This window comes from Exophiala oligosperma (assembly GCF_000835515.1).
Source record: "Exophiala oligosperma strain CBS 72588 unplaced genomic scaffold supercont1.11, whole genome shotgun sequence".
Classification (NCBI taxonomy): domain Eukaryota; kingdom Fungi; phylum Ascomycota; class Eurotiomycetes; order Chaetothyriales; family Herpotrichiellaceae; genus Exophiala; species Exophiala oligosperma.
Window position 1 is genome coordinate 892,273 of NW_015622828.1, and position 20,188 is coordinate 912,460.

Genomic DNA, 20,188 nt, shown 5'->3' on the forward strand with positions numbered 1-20,188 from the left:
CTGGTAGCGGTGAAGAATGCCATGTTCTCATTCATTGCTTGCCTGGACGCGCCCCCATCGTGTCTTTCGCGCCATTCGTCAGTCGTCCCCGAGGGTCAACACCGCCTTATTGTTGTTGCTGCACTCAAATGGAGTATAAGGCATCGATCAAAATTTTTGCATTGTTGTCAGAAGTCGTTGTCGTAGGAGTTCGGAGGGCGATAAATACAGTAGTCCTTACGGAGTATATCCCAGATGCTCGACTGCTTCATCAATATTGTTTGTGTATCGCTATCGATAGTACCGATTGCTTTGCCCATTTAGGGGATCGGCATTGGTCTGCAAGGGGCTTGGTGGCAGTCAGTGGCAGGGAGCGTCACCTGGATTCGTTTCGTCTCGCCCTCACTGCATCCAACCAACTTGCAGCATTCTGTGACCTCCTGACTGTGTGTGATCTATTGCATTTCTACCACAGTTGCACTTTTGCTATCGCTTTGTATAGAGGCTCTATATCGAGAGGCCTCAATTCCATCATCCTAATCTGGTATTTGCGACCACATTAACACCACGACAAATGCTTTTCCACTTTAACCTGCCGCAAAAATACGTCCACATCCAAGATGGCGGCTCTCGTGGCCGCGTCGCAAGCCGCAGATGTCAGCGAGAACGCGTTTCGTCGACGAAGGACCCCGAAATGGTCAAGGATTGGAATGGCTGAGCTACCTCGGTCGCACTGCTGCGAAATGCGGGCAGTAATGCCTCTTTATCCAATCGTAGCCGATCGGCGCTACAGCCTGCACACCGCCATCCTCGACAACAACAAGCCGTCTCAACGAGTATGCAAGAAACCCTTTTCTTCCTGACGCAGATAGTTCAGCCCCCAAGTTTCTATCTGTCTCCCTACTGTCCCAAGCCTACTTGACCCTCCCGCCTCCTCGCCGAGCGGACTGGACCTAACCTGACTGGAGATATAGAGTGTGACCTCGAACCATGAGGTCTCCCAGAAAGTGACTGCGCTGGTCGCAGCCTTAATACAGGAGTTAACAGACTCTCCTCGAGCCTATGGGACAAAGCCACCGCCCTCTGCAGCCAAACCATTACCTCCTTCACTGGTACCCGAACCACGTGCCCGAGCGAAAGATCTTAACCCTTCCTTGGACTTGGGTACACCCTTGTGCCGGGACCCCATATCACGAGATTCAGGGATGGATTTCAGTATAGACTTCGGGACTCCGAGCGGTGTACAGACACGAGGCAAGAAGGCCGCGAAGAAAGCCGCGAAAGCAGCTGCACAGGCCAAATGGTTTGAATCGGACAACGAAGGCGAGGGAAACGCCGCTGGAAACGGTGGGGATGGTGCCGGCGGCGATGGTGGCAATGGAGGGAGTGCTGGGGGTGATGGTGGCGGGGACGATAATAACGGTGGCGGCGGGGATGACGACTGGGATCTTGGTGGCAGCAAAAAGAACAAGAAGAAGAACAAGAAGAAGCAAGAAGAGGAAGAGAAGAAAAGGCAAGAGGAGGAGGAGCAGAAACAAAAGGAAGAAGCAGAGGCTGCCAACACTGCTGACCCGCTGAGTTGGGCAGACGAGACAAACAATGCTGCCGCTGACGATGACTGGACTACAGGTTTTACAACCAAGAAAGATAAAAAGAAGAAGAACAAGAAGGTAGGCTCTGATCTGCCACCTGCGCTGCGAGAATACTGACTTTCCAGGGTGCCGAGGATCCTCCGGCCAGTTCTGCATTTCAAGACATTAGCCTGGATGATACCGCTCCTAAGTTGGAGTTCAGCTTCGGCTCTGAGGAAAAGAAGGACAGCGGTGGCTTTGGGGCGTGGGGAAAGACTTGGGACTTCGGGTCACTCGACAACGATACCAAAAAGGCCGACGAGAAGTCATCCAAGAAGGAAGCAGAGAAGAAGGACGCTTCTACCGATTTTAGTGACAACAATCCCTGGTCATCTGGCGGGAACAAGTCCAAGAAGAAAACCTCCACATTCAGTAACTTTGACTTTGGCGACCTAGACGGTGACAACAATACATTCAGCTTTGATGGTGACGGAGGAGGCTCCAAGGCCACCGATGATGCTTGGGGGTTTGCGCCTGTGGGCAAAAAGGACAAGAAGAAAAAGGGTGCTGTGGAAGAGAAAAAAGAGGAACCGCTTGCCCCAGCCGAACCAGAGCCTAAAGAGGAGGACACATGGGGCGGCTGGGGCACTTCTACGAAGAAGAAAGACAAAAAGAAGAAAGGATGGCTGGATGACGACCCTATTGAGGAGCCAAAGCCAATTGAACCCGAACCAGCTGCTGAAGACGAGTGGGCGTCCTTTTCTACTAAGAAGGACAAGAAAAAGAACAAGAAAGGTGTTGTCATAGAAGAACCTGCGGTCGAGACAAAAGAACCCGTGCAAGACGTTGGCGGCATGGACGATGCCTTCGACTGGGGATTAGGGACCGGCAAGAAGGACAAGAAAGGAAAGAAGGGCTTCAGCGCCCTAGACGACGATCTCCTAGCTGCTCCCGAGCCTCCGGCAGCACCTGAACCGGCAGCCGATGACGGTGACGATTGGATGGCCTCCGCTTGGGGTACCAAGAAGAAGGACAAGAAGTCAAAGAAAGGTGCGATTGAAGACCTTTCTGCCTCAGTTGATTTAGGAGCACCGGATAACAAAGGGACCACTGCCGATGCTCTGGCCGAGGATGACACCTGGGCTGGTTTTGGAACAGCGAAAAGCAAAAAGGACAAAAAGAACAAGAAAGTAGTGCCCATCGAAGAGGAGCCGGCTCCGGCACCTGAACCTGAGGCACCTGTCGAAACGGACGACTTCTGGGGCTCCTTTGGAAAGAAGGACAAGAAGGGCAAGAAAGGAAAGCTGGCCAGCCCAGAGCCATCAATCCCAGACCCCATACTGGAGCCCGAACCCGAACCCGAGCCAGTCAAAGAAGTGCCCAGTAACGTTGCAGACATATCTTCCTGGGCTGGTCTATCTGCCAAGGAACGTAAAAAGAAGGAGAAGGAGGCCAGGAAGAAGGGCCTGATCATTCCTGAGGAACCTCCGCCAGCTCCTCCCGAGCCGGAACCCGAGACCAAGGAGGAGGAGGACACTTGGGGTGGTTGGGGAACCTCGACCACCAAGAAGGATAAGAAAGCCAAGAAAAAGGGATTCTTTGATTTTGATGATGATCCAGCACCGGCCCCCGAACCTGAAGTCGAGCCCGAAGCCAAGGCTGAGCCAGAGGACACATGGGGAACGGTGTCCGCTAAGGATAAGAAGAAGTCGAAGAAGAAAGGTCTCCTTGATGTGGTGGAAGAACCTCCGCCCCCGCCTCCAGAGCCCGAACCACCCGCCAAAGAAGAGCCCATCTTATCAGCGAAAGAGAAGAAAAAGAGGGAAAAGGAAGCCAAGAAGAAGGGGTTCCTCGATTTTGACGACGAACCAGCCGCTCCAGAGCCTATTCCCGAACCTGAACAAGCTGTGAACGATGACGATACTTGGGGCGGTTTCGGTCTTTCTGCAAAGGACAAAAAGAAGAAAGAAAAGGAGGCAAAGAAAAAAGCTGCGGCTGCTGCGCTCGATCCCGAGCCTGAGATCGTGGTTGAGCCCGAGCTAGCCGAAGAGAATGCTGACGACACGTGGGGAACCTGGGGTACAACAAGCAAAGATAAGAAGAGCGCCAAAGATAGCAAGAAAAAGGGCATTGTCGAGCTTGACGAGCCGAAGGAGCCCGATAAACCTGCTGAGGACGACATCTGGGGATCTTGGGGCACGAAAGACAGGAAAAGTAGTAAAAAGTCCAAAACCAAAGATGAGCCCCCTCCGCCTGTACCAAGCCCTCCCGCCCAAGGTCTCACTCCGGAGCCAGATTCCATTGGAATGTTGGATAACGATGATACCTGGGCAGCTTTGACGACTTCAAAGAGTAAGTCCTCCTCTAAGAAGAGCACGGCCCTGGAAAGGGAGAAACCTAAGGCTGCCGAGGAGAGCACCAAGGTCAGCAAAAGTAGCGTGTGGGGATTTGGAACGACCACCGCTACAAAATTGACCAAAAAGGAGAAAGAAGCGAAGGCCAAAAAGGAAGCCGAAGAGCAAGCCAGGAAAGAAGAAGAAGAGAGACTTGAACGCGAGGCTGAAGAGGCTGAAGCCGCGCGACTGGCTGAAGAAGAGGCTGCAGCTGCTGCAAAGAAATCTAAGACAAAGTCTGGAAAACTGTCTAAGACCGAAACCAAATCCAGCAAAATCAAGGAAGCAGATGATCTTCTTGATGTCCTTGATGAGCCGACTTCTGGCACAAAAGCGGACAAAACCTCCAAGCTGAAGAAAACCACTTCCAGCAAAGAGGAAAAGGTCGACAGCAAGAAGACCGACGATTACTTTGGGATCTGGGGTAGTAGTGGGTCGACATCCAAGAAGACAGCTGGCAAAAAGGAGGTCGACGCCAAAAAGGAAATTGTCAAACAGGGGTGGTCCAATGAGGACGACGCGCTAGCAGACCTCACGAACGATCTCGACCTTGATGTTGACCTTGACAAGCCAGTAAGCTCCTCTAAAACGACAAAGGCAATGACCACTGGCAAGAACAAGTTGAATTCTTCGGTAGCAGACCGCATCAAAGCATTAGAAGGCAAAAAAGAAGACAGCGGAAAGAAGTCGAAGGGAGACACGTCGCTGACTAAGGACCTTCCTACGCCTCCAGACGCGCCATCGCCCAAAGAGGAAAAGAAGATCAAGGACAAGGCATCATCCTCAAAGTCAAAGGTTGTCGAGGCAAAGTCTTCGTCCAGCAAGAAAGTCGACGCGTCTTCTGTCAAAGCAGAAAAGAAATCAAAAGATTCGGTACCTGGAAGTTTCCCTGGCGCGTTTGGCGACGACTTCGACGATTTTCTCGGCACCGATCCATCCATGCCGCCGTCACCTGAGAAATCCAAATCAAAGGCCAAAGTTGTCGACAAAAAGGTGACCAAGTCATCTAAAACGGCAACTCCCAAGACGTCTGCTAGTAAAGATGTTGACCTTCTCGACGAGGAACTTTCAAAGCTGCCAACACCACCGCACGAGGAGAAAAAGACGACTAAGAAGGAACGTCCCAAGGTTGAACGATCCGCCACTTCGTCTTGGGGATTCTGGGGTGCCGCACCGCCACCGAAGAAGTCGACCAAGGAGAAGTCTGAGAAAGAGGATCTTGACATATCGCCGCCACCAAAGAAGGAAAAGTCTCCCACCGGAGTGGCACGGGCCAAATCTACCCGAACGCCTAGAGAGAAGGAGCAAGAGGACAGGAAGGATGCCGAGAAGCTTTCCAAGTCTTCTGGGTCCGACAAAGACACCAAGTCTAAGAAAACAGCGAGGCCGACGGCGAGTCGTGGTACATCATTCTCCAATTTCATGTTTGGTGGTCCTCCTCCGTCAGCTATGCGGCCCACGGCCACTACCCGGAGATCAAGCAGTGCTGCAAGTTCTCGACCCTCTTCATCTCGACGACAATCCGTGGATGGTCTGATGTCGCCTCCTCCAGATGATGAGCCTCGAATCACAGACAAAGCTGCAAAGTTGATGGGGATGAAAGGCAGCAAACTTGAACGGCGTCAATCGGTCAAGGGCAAGTCAGGTGGGTTGCAATTTCCGTGTTCCGTCACTAATCCTACCAGTACTGACCTGAAAGCAGCTGTCCCCGATCCGTATCCGATCGACGATGACGATATGGTAATGATCCATACTCGGGATGAGGCCCCTCTAGTCAACGGCGGCATCACCAAGGAGAAATCGAAATCCAAGGCAACGAAATCTAAGAAAGAGGTAGGTGACTTTACCTCCTCGTCCAGACCAGGAGGGCCCCTTCGGCCATCCTGGTCGCCAGACTTTGCCAAGGTGGTCGAAGCTGACGGACGGGTTTCCTACACACAGATAAAGTCCCATAAGAAGGACATATCTCACGATGACGACGTCGTCATGGTTGATGCTAACGGTCATGGAGACCCTTTGGTCACAAGTGGTCCAGATGATCTTGCCTTCGTTGACCATCCACCGGCTCTAAAGAGGAGCAATACTGCGCCACGAAAATCGACCGGATTCTTCAGCAGTTTCTTTGGAGGGGCAAAGAATGTTGACTCAGATCGCGAAAGACCCCGAAGTACAACACTTACCGATGGCGAAGACCAGGGCTTGCCGATCCGTACCAAGGACAGGTCCAAACGGAAATCCCGTGCCGTCGACGAAGAGGGGCTCACCACTGATGCTCCGGCTGAGACTGATGCTGACGTTGAAGCTCGTCGCGCTGAACGAAAAGCAAAGCGGCAAGCTCGTGATCAGGAAGAAGAAGCTGAAAGAGTCGAACGTGAGCAACGCCGTCGTGAACGAAGAGACCGTGACAAGGCAGATCTTGAGGCCCGTCAGCGTAGGGCACGTGAGCGTGAGAAAAAGGAGCGCCAAGAAGAAGACCGGCGGCGGGAGGAGAGAAGGGCGCGAAGGGCAGAGAAGGAGGCACGGATTCGCCAGGAAGAGGTTGATATAGAGGCAGACGCCGAACGACGACGTGAGGAACGGAGGCGGCTTCGAGCACAACTCGAAGCTGAGCAAGGGGGTGACCTCGAAAAGTCTAAGGAGGACCGACGAAAATCCTACTACGCAGAAGAAGACGAAAGAAGGCTGCGCAGAGAAGGAAAGTCAAAAGACAAAATACGTGAGAAATCCAGCCGCAAGAAGTCTAGCGCCCTGGTCGAGGAGTACCATGACAGTCGTAATGGGAGCGGCAAGGGAATTGCTCCGCCTGCCAATAAGACGAGCTCGTGGGTGCACTCGCAGGCAGACGAACCTCCTGATATTCCGCTCGTTGAGGGTACAATCTTGGATCCTAGCGGAGAGAAGCCTCGCCCGGCCGAAGACGAACTCGATCGGAAGCGTCGCAGTCGACACCATGACAAGTACGCTGGTATGACGGATGCCGAGATCGAGGAGTATCGAGCGAAACGCAAGAGTCGCCGCCCGGAGGGCAAGAGTGCCAGTGGAGGCAGCGACGAAAAAGACAAGAAAGACCGACGAAGGCGGCGGGATCGTGATCCAGCGGCCGACGGCTACCCTGGTTATGGGTACGACGACGCCCCGGTCAAGACGTGGGATGGTCGACCGGCGCTCGCGAGGAACGACAGCAAGAGGAAAAGCTTCCTGGGCGGGTTATTTTAAGCCCAGAGAACGCCCAGCAGATGAAGGGACAAGAACGATGTGATCTGGGCAGGCCCGGAACGTGCCTTGATCAACACTCAACGACGACGAAGTCTACAGCACCCACCCCCGAGGGCTCGACCATACCAAATTCGACAACCTTTGAATTACCACTCTTTTTGGTTTGACGTATTGTGTTGTCCATCATCTGCACACACGAAAGCGGCAACCCCGTTTTATTTTGTTTATTTGATCAGCATTTTCAGCGAGGCAAGCGATGTTTTCAACCTTGGTTATTTTGATATCCTCATTCTAGCATTCGTTTTGAAACATCTCGAGACTGGGAGAATGGGACCAAGTCCACGCGAGGATTCTTAATCTGTACCAACAATGGAAGTGACGACGACGACAAGCAAGCAGAATTTTGACGAGTGTGAAAGTTTTTTTCTTCTTTCGGGAAGGATGACGGTGATGAGCGAGAGCGTTTCTGGGGATGTTGTTGCTTTGTTCCTTTTCTCTCTCGGATAGATACCCCCTTTTGTCCTCTTTTTTGTGTGTGTGTGTGTGCGTGTGTGTGTATCTCTGTCCACTTTTGCCATGGATAGTATACTTACTATACCATACGATACCACACTACGTATAGTATATATGGCTTATTATATCATTCTTGATAATCACCTCCGGATCTTTCGCATCTGACTTTGTGCGAAAGCGCGCGGAGACACGAAATTGACGATGTCCATCGGAGCAAACGATCTTGTAGGACGAAAGGCTTCTTGAATTCGACAATCAACCCTCTTGAGAGGCACGGGGAGCGTGTCGTGATTACCTGTCGGGACAGGTACGTGAGCGGAGCCGATCTTCGCGTGTGCCAGATTCTCAGTAGGGAGATGGGTATAACAAGCGTTGTTATTCTATTCTAATCTCACAGTTTTGTCCTAACCGTGGAAGAATGGCTATCCAAGTACCGACCTTTCTTCTCAAAGTAAAGGCAGTACAGTACTCCGTACGTACTTTGTCTCGCTTCTCGTCATGCAGCATCTTACAACTTGAACGAGCCAGCGCTTGCGGTACCTGCGGCGCGACCACCAGCAACGTCTCGAGATGCCCGTTTGCCCTTTTTGCCGACAATGTCCTGGAGTTGACCCTTTTTGTCGACGACCTTGACGTTGCCCTTGCGCAGGTCCGAGAGTAGCTCGGCCTGGTCTTGGGCCTTGGACTTCCTGCCACCGGCGCCCTGTGATGCGCCGCCGCCGTCGGCCGCGAGATCCTTGGATGGTTGCGACGATGCTGCCTTCTTCATGCGTTCCTTTTCCCTCCTCCGTCTCCGGACTTTTTCTTCCCTTGTCATTTCGTCCTTGTTGACGCTGGCGCCGCCCTTGCGCGTGACGAGAACGCCCTCCTCACCGCCAGCGGCCGCAGCGCCCTTGTCCCGTCCGGGCCGGTACACCTCCTGGGGGGCGAGCATGCTCTCCTCGGCGTTGACGCCGACGCCGACGGGCCTGGCGTCCTCCATGCTGATGGTCGGCTTGTCCTCGACCGTCGTGATCTCGGCCTCGACCCGCTTGGGTTTGAAGTGGAGGTTGCTGAGCAGGTCGAGCTGCGACGACACCTCCTTCCACAGTCGCGAGATCTCCTCGTGGGCGCGCTTGGTCGAGGCGGAGCGCTTGTCGACGTACCCCGGGTCCGTGGCGCGGAGGTGGTCCTGCTCGTAAATGTCCGCGAGGCCGGACTGGGGTTTGGTGTCGTCGATTTCGACGCGGCCGCGACGGGTGTCGTTGGCGCCGCCGAGCGCGTCGGGGTGGCGGCGGACCACCTCGTCGAACTCACGAGCCAGGATGCGCCGTTTGATGAGCGCCTCGATCTCCTCCGACACTTCGGCCGTGATCACGGGGACGGGTTTGCCGGTGCGTTCGAATTCAAGGTCCTCTTCGATCAGCGAGTTCAGGGGCCGGTCGGCCGCGCGGGCCTCGCCGGATAGAGTCCAATCTCGTTTCGCGACGTTGGCGGCCTCTAGCCGTCGGATCTCGGATGCAATGGCCGCCCGCTGCCGTTCATGCGTAGACATATTCTTCTTGTTCGACGGTCTGAGGTCGTCGCTATCCGAGCCGTCGGTGTCGGAGAGTTCTTCATCGGATTCGAGTAGGTCCCGGCGTACGTCTGCCATGGCGCGTTGCATGTCAGACTCCAGTTCAAAAGCGTCCTGGGTTCGAGGCGCTGTGGCAGGTTGGGTTTTCGGTAAGGCTCGCATCCGTTTGGTTCTTGATTGTTTCTTTGGAGGAGGCGCGAAGAAGTCGGCATAGCGGATGTCGTTGGTATTGGATATTGTAGGCATGCCGTTCTCCAAGTCGAGATTTTCGTCTTGGGAAATGCCTTCATCACCATCACTGTCGGCAGCGTTGAGGTCGGCGTTGCCAAATGTAGGACCTTCTTCTTCCTCATCGTCGTTGTCGTCTTGCGTCTCTGCAATTTCTTCCTGGCCGCTTTTTGGCTTATGGAATGGCATGGTCAAGGGGTCGACGTCCCAGTCTATCTCGTCTTCATCACTGGGGTTGTCATCTTCTCCTCGAACATCTTGTTGCTCCAGAAATTGTGTTTGTTTGTTGAAATCATCAATCGAGAAAAAGCCATCGTTCAGTCCATTTGGGTCTGGGACATACGTGGCAGCATTGTCTTTGTCCACATGTGTGGCAAAATCCTTATCCTCTTCAAGGTCTTCGATGTCCTCCGGGTCCTCGATGTCTTCTTGATCGTCGTAGTCGTCATGATATATACCGTCCTCGAGCATATCCACATCACTATTATCGTCTGCCAATTCGTCCTCAAGCATGTCGCTTTCTTCATCCAGCACTTCCGACATCTCCTCATCTTCAATTACTTCACCGTCAATGCCATCCTGTCGCGAGTCATACTGCAACTGTTCCCTCTGGATAGAAATTTCTCTCTCAACTTCTGAACATGCAGCATCCAGCACACGCCTGGCTTGCTCCCATACTTGCTTCACCCCCAAACCACCGGTGTAAACCTGTCGCAGATGCAAGACCCCCTCTTCTCGTTCAATATCTCCACGTTTCCTCTTCTTTCTATTTTCATCTCGCCTCGCCTTCTGTGTATCTGCAACGTTGGCGGCCAGAGGGTCGAGTAGACTCTTGACACAGGCTAGTGCCTCGAGGTGTAGAGCAGAGGAGGGTTGTAGAAATGCTTGGGTCGAGTCGGTGAGGCTCGTGAGCAGACTGCTGGTGCCCGCCATTGCACTGACTGGACCGTTTGCAGTGACGGCAGTCATGTTGGCTGCAATGATGAGCGAGCCACTGAGTGAGTGAGTCGATGGAGTATGCCGGCGGTCAGTCTGCCACAGAATTTTTTTGGTAAAAGCCGATAACGACTACTGGATGTTTGGCTGCGTTTGAGTTGGAGAAAACCACTTTTTTTTTCTCGGCGAGTCTAAGTGGAAACACTGAGGCCACTACCGAATAGAGAATCCGCACTTACGAGAGCCACCAGTGGGAAAGACCGCGACAACAATAGGCGAGAATACGGGCTGCTGGAAGAAACCGTCTTTTAGTCAAACCCTCGCCTCTATCATGAACATCTCCTACTCGACCAGATACAGGTGGCGTCTGTGCTTGAGTTTTTCGCTTCAACGAGGGAGCTCCAGCTGTCACTCTTTTCCACAACGAGCACCAGACTAGCGATGGAAAGGTGCAATTCCCCGGCGAAGATGGATCTCATTTTCAAAAGAATTGACACAACTATCAGAGTTCATCACATGTGAAGAGCGCAACTATCGACTCGGCGACTTTGCGTGCATTGGCGAGGTGTGGTGGTCACGTCTTCTCGTCTGGGAGATTTGCTGACGGTTTGAGGTTGATGCATTAGAGCATGCTTACCACGCAATTTAATCTCATGTTTGGATGCATGATCGTTGATGAGGTGCATAACAATATGTGCAGCCACTTTTCCACCATGTATCACTCTACAGGCTCCGTGCCAATAAAGTCAGCTGTTGACATTAAACAGAGGTTCCTATATTTCCTTAACTAGGTAAGGTCTGGAGTAGCTTGCAGGATTTTCTTGTCTGGTGCGGCCACAAGGGCCTGTTGAGCCTAGAAGCCTTAACTATACGAGTTTTCCTTAGGTGGGTTCAGGTGGGCTTGGGTAGTGTTATTTAGGCTAGCATAGCCACCTACGGAGTACAACAGCAGAAGATCCAGCATAAAGTGGCCCCAGTTCGTCCGGCGCTGACGTCTTTCCTTCAACGCCCACCCCCGGTATTGCATAGTTTCGACTGCAACCGCAGCGACAAGACCAATCGACAAACTCGTGCTCGCAACACTTCTTAAATTGATCTATCCGTGCATTTTCTTCCCTGCAGAAATCTCTGCGTTGTATAGCCTATCACGACGCTGAGTGCCCTTCACCTGGAGAAGATCCTCCCAGCCCACTGACAAGGTTGTTCTCCAAACAAGCGTCTGCCGAGGACGACCTCCAAGGGACGGCTCTTCCACCTCAGTCTTGTCCGGCCGTATTATGTACCAACAACTTATCTCCCAACCTCATCTGCAGTAACCCCGTACATACACTCGCTTGTTCACTATCTTTGTTGGGGACACATTAAGTCTGAGACCGGCCTACGCACAACCCATTCGAAGCGAGCCCGGATTGTTTGTTACATACCCCTCCATGTATACGGAATATATCCTCTCTAGTCAGCGTCACAGTTCCAACTTCCTCTATCCCAACTCGTGCAGACTGGCCAACTATCCTCCCTGCCAATGAAGTTTGGCGACACCCTTTACCAGAGGTCTGTCCCGAAATGGACCGCCTACAATGTAAAGTACAACGAGCTCAAGCATCTTATCAAGACTCGAACTTCCGCGGGCATCGCGGTGCCGGTGGGCATACCTGCGCAGGGCAAGAGCAGGTGGGAAGACTTGGAAAATGAACTGTACACTTTGCTCGAGGGCGAATACGACAATGTCACTCTGTTCCTTCGGAGTAAGCAAGGTGAAATCGAGCGGCGCCTGGCATACGTCGAAAAACAGATCAAGTTGGCCCAGCGCGCCGTACAAGGCAACGCGCTGAATAAGTCCATCATACAAGCCAGGAAATACCGACAATTGATGAAGGACATTGACGAAATAGGCGATGAGTTGCAGAACTTGTCACGTTTTGCTGCCGTGCAGAAAACAGCTTTCCGCAAGATCCTCAAAAAGTACCGGAAATGGACTGGTTCGACGGCCCTACAAACTAGATTGGACGTGGAATTGTTTTCCTCCAAGAAGTTACAGACGGACTTTTCGGATTACTTTCAGGAGTTGTCCGAGCAGAGGGCAATTCTAACGGAGGAACTTGCTGATCCCATGCTTACGGGTCGATCACCTTCGCCAGCGACAAACAAACAACAGAAACGAATCTCTGCTTCTATGAAGAGGTCATCGATAGTCAAGCTCAGCGAGGCAGCTCTTCAGGCTTCTTTGGCGTTTGATGCCGCCCTCGTCACCGTTCCATATGGCGAGGCGGCCGGGAGTGCCTTTTACTGGATTCACCAGGACAATCTTGACGAGGCTCGTGCTCTGCTTCTGCGACATATGCGAGATATCTCTGTCTCCTCAACACCATCCAGGAACACTTCATTGGAGTCTATTGCTTCCAGAAATAGACCAAACCCGGCATCTAAATCCGATTCCCTTACTCACATGGCCATCTATGACAATGCCTATCGGTATGCCAGAGATCAAGGTACCTCCAGACCTTCGCGGATAGCATTGAGTGGCCATTGGAGCTCAGCACCCGAGGCAATTGTTACTCTGGCCGGTCTCTCCCCGACCTCCTCTGACAGCACGGTTCTTACTGTCAGTCGCAACGAATTGGCCAGTGCCCTTCAGCGTGACCAGACACCCTCCAGCACCCCGGAAAATGTACACGTTATCCGCAAATACTTGCGGGAGCACAGAGACATCAAACCACTGGCTCACTCTCAGTTTGTGCGTACTCGATACGTTGGCCTAACGAATACTGCCGATGTGGGAAATTGGGCTACGCTTGACTCCAATGTCACTGTTACTTCCGTGGACACGGCCCACATTGGAGACCCTCTTCCACAAACGCAGGCTGGAGATGTCTTTCCCTATTCGATACTTCACATCAGATGGGAGTTCGCACGCACGCCAGAGGTAGCACGCGCTTTCAACGAGTCCCATTTGGTGGAACGAGTCGAGGGCTTTACACTGGAAGACATGGCCATTCACACTGTTCAGAAAGATCTAGCAGAGCCATCCTGGTATCCTCTCCTTAGCAAGGACATTCGAAAAGTACCAATTGTACCGCGAATGGGCAGACTAGGGACGACGAGCCGGTCGCGGCTCAATGTTACAGATGTGACCGGCAGTTCCTCTGGACCTTCCTCGAGCGATGGACCTCAAGGTAGTATCTTCTCTGCTGGTACCGCTGGAGCTACTTCGGCCACCTCCGAAAGTGCGGGTCCTAGCGACGCAGGTCCTTCCAAAGTGTCTCCCAACCCCAACAAGCCTCGTAGGAAGAAAATGGCTCGAATCAAGTTGCCTGAACGCAATCCTTCTCCTGTGAGATATTGGAACGAATTTGATGACGGGGATTCCGATGTCAATCAAGGTGAAAGCTATGTGATCTATGTGGATCCTGACGAGCCCACATTTCCTGGTGCCGAGAAAATGACCAAAATTTTTGGAGCCGTGTGCGACAGCTTCAGTCGGGGCACGAACAAGTTTGTATCGTGGTTTCCGCTCCATTCGGATGCCAGCCAAGGTTCCAGAGAGGAGCGTTCTCCGTTGCTAAGCGGTGACAATGAAGACGTTGATACATCGAGTTCCGAGGTCGAAGAATATATCGTGCCACATCCACCACGGCAGACAGACAAGCGTCGCCGGTCTCGTCGGTCGCGTACATCTGGGGTCTCGTACCGTCCTCACCAGGTACTCACACCTCGTCAGAAGGCACTGGAACAAACGCTGTTACTGTTCTACACGGGGCTCATCGCCGTGGCATACGTCCTCCTCATCATGTCGAGTATCCTTCTGGGCACGGGTCGTAGGAAAGCCTACGTCGAGGTTGATGCCGGGGTCGTCGCGGGCGTCGTCTCTGCGGAGACGTGCGCCGTTGCCGCCATCATCCTCATAATGATGAGGAAACAGAGGCTTAGCGTGCTTCATTGGGGTCTGGTCGCTGTCCTGATCTCTGCCGTTGTCGTCATCGGCGTGGCCCTGCTGTCATTCATGTTTGCAGGCGGAGGGCCAGGGAGCGACAAGAAAGGCTCTGTCGGCCATTGACGACTATGAAGACTATGACGGCCATGAAGCACGATGACCAATTGACGTGGTGGCCACATTCTTGTACTCGGTTACTCGGTGCTACGCATCATCAGGTAGCCCGGCGTGGCGAGCGTTTGTGTGTGTGCGTGGTGGAACAACCCCATGTTTCTGATGTGTCAATTGTGCAAGCACAAAAGCAAAATCTACGTGTCTTTATTTTTATTTTTTTTTATCTTTTTTTTTTGCTTTTTTAATTTCCCCGCAAAGTCTTGCTGCTCCGCCGACGGCCCTCTTTTTGGGAGCCTCGTCGCTGTCGTTCTGTCATGTACAGTACCAGTCCTGTCGTTTTCGAGCGAGGGCGTTCAGGAATTCTTTCCTTGCTTTGGCGGGAATGGTGAAAAAGGTCGGAAGGTGGATGATTTCACAATGAGGGTCTGGTATGGGTGTATCAAACATATACATAGATGACCCCCGCCTACACATAAATGCCATTATTGTTGTAATGATGACGATGAATAGGAGGGGTGGTAGTCGAGAGAACACTGGTTTCTTAAGAAAAATCTATGCAATCTTGGATCGTTTTCGTGCTATTGTAATGCCTCGTATTCGTACATGTTATGCATAGTTCCAAGTGTGCTTTTCACCGAAACCCCAGTACATCGCTAAATCGAGGACATCAAACACGAAACCAGAACCTCAACAACAACAAGCAACCTTATCCGGCTGGCCATGACCAACCCCAAACAATCCCACGAAACACTCAAACCCTTTGTCAACTTGTAATCAACATATCCGCACTTTCGGCGGAACAAACCACCTCCCCAGATCCATCCACACAGAGTCATTCTTGGAATGATTTCCAGCCATGCCTCTGAGGCTGTGATGGCGTACCATCTTCTACTGAGCTGCACGGAGTTGCGCCAGGGCACGGCTCGCCACTCGATCATCTGCGGTAATTTCGTTGCCGCTTGGCTCGGAGTTGTGCGGTTGTTGGCCATCTTCAATTACAGGCATGGACGAGGACATGGAGGTCTGGCGTACTGAATCAATACCGACGGGAGTATGATATGGATGGTCGTCCACCTCCACCGGCACCTGGCTTGTGGACGTATATGGCGGAGGTGGTTCATGCCTATTGATGCTTGCCCGGTTAGTCTGCGGTCCCCTGGCAAAGTCGAAGTAGTTGACTCCAGGATGAATGTGATTGGTGATCCTCGCACGTCTTGTCCGCTCAGGACGAACTACTGTCAAGTACTCCTCGGTCTGATTTTGGAGCAAATTTGTATTTCTCGACCCCATCCGACCAAGTATCTCAAGGTCTCGAGGTTGTTCGATATCTTCCCGACGGCGCTGGCCTCGTCGGTGGTGTGTGCGGCGGCCACCATTGGTTCGGTCGACCTGGAGTCTGGGATGTCTGTGTGCTGGGGCATTTCCAAGCTCTTGAGCTTCGGTAATGGCAGGCCGAGTCCACCCATATCCCCTGAGGAATGCGAGGGCTCGTGCTCTTATCTTGAAAACGGTTTCCAGTAGATAGATCAACAGGATCAAAAAGACGGTACAGATGAGCACGGCCACGGTCCAAGAAACAATCTCCAAAGCTGCGTTTCCATCTTGACCATATGGAGAGTTTTGTTCGGCCTCAGTGGACATGGTCAACTGGTGGACGGAGGAAGCCACGGTTGACGAGACTTGCAGCGAGGAGTCTGAGGAAAGAACCTCGAGTTTCTGTTCTTATGGGGTTGTTGTTTTCCAGATCTGGTTGTGGCTTTCGGCGGCAGTACAGGAGGAGTCGTTCCAGAGCTCGGGGGTGTTGTTGTTCTACCGCGATAACGACGAGAATTATGAAAACAATCACTGGAACAACGACACCGACTGCAATGATGCCGCCGTAACTCAAATTGTCTTCGTGATCAACGTTTTCAGTGGTATTTGAACGGCCGATGATCTCGACGAGATGTGCGGCCATGTATTGAGATACAAAGAACGTGATAGAAGGGTAATATAAGCAATAATAAGATGACGGTGCAACCAGAAACAGATGGTGTATGAGGCTTTGGGATAGTGAAGGGAGAAGAGTTTGTCCGAGAGCGAAGTCTTTGACTTGTAGGCTGGTATATTGCTTGCACTTGCCTTGTTCACAAGCGCATAGCCATAAAAACTGCACCGTACTTGCCAGATAACAACAGAGCCATAAACTGATAGGAAGTGTCTTCGTCATCTAGCCTTTTGATATTGAGGAAGGGCATGAGGGGTGCTGGAAGCCACCCATGTTGCTGAGGCTCTCACATCTCTAGCCTGAAGGCAAGGCCGGTGAGATTTTGCAACTTCCATTTGCTGCAGTAAGATGGCAGCTATACCACATTTCATCATAAGATAAAGTGCCATATTGGTCTAGTCTGTGTTGTTTGGTAGGTACATAGTGCTTCGTGATGTTCCATGAGAACGAGGAAATTGATAATGAAGGTGATCAGAATGTTGTTCAGTGCAGTACGTAATCACCGCTCGACCTTCCGCTTTGGTGTAGAATCAACACGTCATCGCTTTTTGACCTCGTATTCGTACTCGTAATGCTGCGATCCTCCTCTCACTCCGGATCGATCCCATCTCCTTCGCCATACACCTTAAGGCTTTCAACGCTCTTGCAGAAGTCAAAGGGTGTTTCGTACTCGTACGTGTCTGAGGTACTCTAGCGCTCGTGCTCAGATCCGAGGGTTCGAGACAACAACCCAGTATCAAGAGCAACAGAGCCGATCGACCGGACTCTCGACCGGACTCGCAATCTGGACTATATTCGTCTACACAGCACGAAGAGACTATTGAACCCTTTGGAATCCCCTGTCTGTGGAAAACATCCGACGCGGCGCGACAATCCTACTCAGTCCTTGTATCATCCATTTTCTAGTTGGGGTTTTGTTCCCAGGTGATGTTTCTCTCGATATCATCCTTCGACACAATTATTCGTATACTTCGTCAAACGCTCCAAGTCTCATCTGATCACGCCGCTGTGTCTTCTTTCCTATATCGATCGACTTTGTTACCACCACACGCGACCGGGACCCGAACAATTTACCATGGATGACTCCGAGACCCAAACATTCAGCAACAATGCCACCGACCGCACCCCCCTCCTCCCTTCTGACCGTCGTTACCTCGAGACTCTCCGCTCGTCAAAGGACTTTGTAGCCTGCCACATCATCAAGATCCACGGCGAAGACTCCTCCGTCTGGCGCCTGCGCTACAACCTTCAGCGCTTCTTCTCTTCCAAATGGGGACACTATTTTGTCATCGCTCTCGTCACGCTCGACATCTCTTGTATCTTCGCGGATTTCCTCATCTCGCTTCACATGTGCGAGCATAAACGCGACAAGAACTTTCCTTACGACGACTGGGAACTCGCCGACCATGTCTTGGACTACGTCAGCCTTGTATTCTCGTGCCTCTTCATGGCGGAACTGTTGGGCTGTGTGTTTGCTTTTGGTCTCGGGTATGATGCCCCTTGTCCCTCCGTCCCTCCCTCCCTTTCTTGTACTAAGTTGACTCTCACTTACTATCCCTTTTCTCCCACGCGGGTTTGTGCTGACCCACGCTCGGGCATAGTTATTTCCACTCGAAATTCCATATATTTGATGCATGCGTTATCATCGCCGCCTTTATCATCGACGTCCTTCTCCGAGGCCCGATCGAGGAAGCGGGCTCACTTGTCGTCATCGGTCGACTGTGGCGCGTGTTCAAGATCATCGAAGAGTTTTCCTCCGGCGCGGAAGACGAGATTGAAGAGATGTACGAACGAATCGAACAGCTGGAGCAGAAGAATGATCAACTCACAAAGGAGAATCAAGAGTTGCGATTTCGGGGCGATCGTTCTACCTCTTCAGACCAATGAATCGGGATGATAGACGACGCGACTCGTACAAACTGACTGTCGAATGTCATGGTCGTGCGAGACAACCTGTTTGGGACATCCAGCACGGATACCTATGTATGCTGGTTTTAATATTCGTATGACGGCCGAAGCACTATGTTTATGAGGCAAATGACAATAGTTATCATTAATGAGACGTGATTCATTCCATTCTGAGGCTCGCTAATTGTGGCTCTTTCTGCTATAAAGACACAAAACTAAAAGAAAAATCCAGAGTATAACGAATGGACGCCATTTACAAGGGCTGCACTCGACGGCGACAGCGTAACTTTCAATCCAGTCAGGACCGAACTCGGTCACATTCCTCGATAAAGCGATAAATCCCTTCCAGCCCTTCATACCTGTTGCATGTGGTTGAAGCTGGATTCCTACCCGATACTCTCGCTCTACCAGGCTGAAAGAAGTACATGGCCGCATCTTCCTCACCCAATTCGCTCTCGTGTAGACTGGAGTATCCCGACGAGGACGAGACCAATGGGTTAGTATCCAAGACACCATCGACGACTTCAAAACTACCTGGAGACGGACTCCGGACAGAGACATGAGAGTAGCCTGCCGAATGCTGTTGGGGAGGAGTGAGCATTTCGTGCCAATCCACGCGGTCGCGCTTGGTTCGTTTCATGGGCCTTGCCAGAGCCTCCAGGCAAACTTCACTTGCTGTCTTGCTAGGAGCGAATGGAAACATCAGGGCCATGTCAGTGCCGTTCTGAGAGTCAAAGTCCTCATCCTGACCGACGATGCCACGCTTGATGTTGAGCTCAATACACAAAGCCTCTACCGTGTCCAGGTCACAACCAGGGAATCGAACACGGAGGGTGCTATTGTCATGCAGGAAGAGAGGCAGGTCGCCCAAGGTTGCCAGATGTTTCAGATCGTTCATGATTGCCGCTAGATCTTTCAACGCTCGGGCAAAGTCGACGGCCAAGTTGGACATGGTGTTGGTGTTGCTCAAGGTGTGCTGCTCGGACTCGTAATCACAAGATGCAGATGGCGAGCGTGGGATGTTGCTAAGTGGCCCAACGGCGGTGATGGTTGGGCAGACTTTGAAGTCGATGAACGAGCCAGGTGCGTTGACCGAAGACATGTCCATTCTATGTCTGGCGTCTTCTTGCAGATTCGAAATGGCTCTGAATCGTTTCTCCCCGGTCTTTGTAGCCCCATCAAAGCGTGCTTTCTGTCCGGACAACCAGAACGCTCGAACAGCCTGGGAGACATTGTTGACAACTTGAGCCGGGGCGGTTGGTGAGTGTGAGAAATATCTCGCTCCACCGACGCGGCCACCTCCCAGACCATAACCTCCAGCTGAGCGGCAGAGTGTACCACCTGTGAGACTTGGACGAAGGGTCGAGGCAAATGGAGCTCGGCCAGTGGATCGACCGACAGCGGTGGCTGTTCGAGAGGACGGATAGGACGCTCGGCTTCGTGTCGAAGGACCGGAACGGGAAGAATAGTGTCTGACAGTATTTTTGGCAGCATGGCTGGTGCTATAAAGACGGGTGCTTTGAGCTTGTCGAATCTGATTGATGCGGCTGAGGGGTTGTCGTTGAGAAACGCGGGCGTAGGCAGGTTCGACATTGGCCTCGACGGGCTTTGCTGCCTGCGGAATCTTCTCACGAATGAGACGACCCGTCTTTTCGACGGCGTATCTGATCAGCCTCATGGCCTTGGGGACCAAGAGGTGACCTGATGCTCCCGCCATGATGTTTACCCACCAAGGCGTGAGATCAATAGAGATGAGAGGAGGAAGATGAGGACGATGTCTGTAGCAGTGAGAGTTCAACAAGATTTCGCAATGTTATGCTGGGATTCCGTTTGCCACCGATGATTCGCTCCCCCGCA

The 20,188-nt window shown here is 52.2% G+C and overlaps 6 protein-coding genes across 7 annotated transcripts; 3 read left to right on the forward strand and 3 right to left on the reverse strand.

Annotated features, from left to right (window-relative positions):
* The first annotated feature begins 351 nt into the window (after positions 1–351).
* Positions 352–7,823, forward strand: PV06_10017. Of its 2 annotated transcripts, XM_016411508.1 has the most exons (5): positions 352–815; positions 954–1,649; positions 1,697–5,588; positions 5,646–5,776; positions 5,885–7,823. In XM_016411508.1, the coding sequence occupies exons 1-5, from the start codon at positions 600–602 to the stop codon at positions 7,157–7,159; spliced, it is 6,210 nt and encodes a 2,069-aa protein (XP_016258262.1). In that variant the 5' UTR covers positions 352–599; the 3' UTR covers positions 7,160–7,823. The 2 variants fall into 2 exon arrangements, with proteins under 2 accessions (XP_016258262.1, XP_016258261.1); XM_016411507.1 differs by having other exon boundaries at positions 5,646–7,823.
* A 199-nt stretch (positions 7,824–8,022) lies between these two features.
* On the reverse strand, positions 8,023–10,662 carry PV06_10018 (uncharacterized protein). The gene has a single exon (XM_016411509.1). The coding sequence runs from the start codon at positions 10,422–10,424 to the stop codon at positions 8,181–8,183; it is 2,244 nt and encodes a 747-aa protein (XP_016258263.1). The 5' UTR covers positions 10,425–10,662; the 3' UTR covers positions 8,023–8,180.
* Positions 10,663–11,498: 836 nt separating this feature from the next.
* PV06_10019 (uncharacterized protein) lies at positions 11,499–14,904 on the forward strand. The gene has a single exon (XM_016411510.1). The coding sequence runs from the start codon at positions 11,914–11,916 to the stop codon at positions 14,443–14,445; it is 2,532 nt and encodes an 843-aa protein (XP_016258264.1). The 5' UTR covers positions 11,499–11,913; the 3' UTR covers positions 14,446–14,904.
* A 122-nt stretch (positions 14,905–15,026) lies between these two features.
* On the reverse strand, positions 15,027–16,756 carry PV06_10020 (uncharacterized protein). Its single transcript, XM_016411511.1, has one exon. It carries the CDS (start codon positions 16,075–16,077, stop codon positions 15,325–15,327), a length of 753 nt encoding a protein of 250 aa, XP_016258265.1. The 5' UTR covers positions 16,078–16,756; the 3' UTR covers positions 15,027–15,324.
* Positions 16,757–17,026: 270 nt separating this feature from the next.
* On the forward strand, positions 17,027–18,499 carry PV06_10021 (uncharacterized protein). Its single transcript, XM_016411512.1, has one exon. It carries the CDS (start codon positions 17,499–17,501, stop codon positions 18,318–18,320), a length of 822 nt encoding a protein of 273 aa, XP_016258266.1. The 5' UTR covers positions 17,027–17,498; the 3' UTR covers positions 18,321–18,499.
* On the reverse strand, positions 18,456–20,110 carry PV06_10022 (uncharacterized protein). The gene has a single exon (XM_016411513.1). It carries the CDS (start codon positions 20,046–20,048, stop codon positions 18,630–18,632), a length of 1,419 nt encoding a protein of 472 aa, XP_016258267.1. The 5' UTR covers positions 20,049–20,110; the 3' UTR covers positions 18,456–18,629.
* Positions 20,111–20,188: the final 78 nt, after the last annotated feature.

Coding starts and splice junctions, on each gene's coding strand:
- PV06_10017 (XM_016411507.1), top strand. CDS start 600: ATGGCGGCTCTCGTGGCCGCGTCGCAAGCCGCAGATGTCAGCGAGAAC. Junction 1,650..1,696: donor AAAAGAAGAAGAACAAGAAG/GTAGGCTCTGAT, acceptor CTGACTTTCCAG/GGTGCCGAGGATCCTCCGGC. Junction 5,589..5,645: donor ATCGGTCAAGGGCAAGTCAG/GTGGGTTGCAAT, acceptor ACCTGAAAGCAG/CTGTCCCCGATCCGTATCCG.
- PV06_10018 (XM_016411509.1), bottom strand. CDS start 10,424: ATGACTGCCGTCACTGCAAACGGTCCAGTCAGTGCAATGGCGGGCACC.
- PV06_10019 (XM_016411510.1), top strand. CDS start 11,914: ATGAAGTTTGGCGACACCCTTTACCAGAGGTCTGTCCCGAAATGGACC.
- PV06_10020 (XM_016411511.1), bottom strand. CDS start 16,077: ATGTCCACTGAGGCCGAACAAAACTCTCCATATGGTCAAGATGGAAAC.
- PV06_10021 (XM_016411512.1), top strand. CDS start 17,499: ATGGATGACTCCGAGACCCAAACATTCAGCAACAATGCCACCGACCGC.
- PV06_10022 (XM_016411513.1), bottom strand. CDS start 20,048: ATGGCGGGAGCATCAGGTCACCTCTTGGTCCCCAAGGCCATGAGGCTG.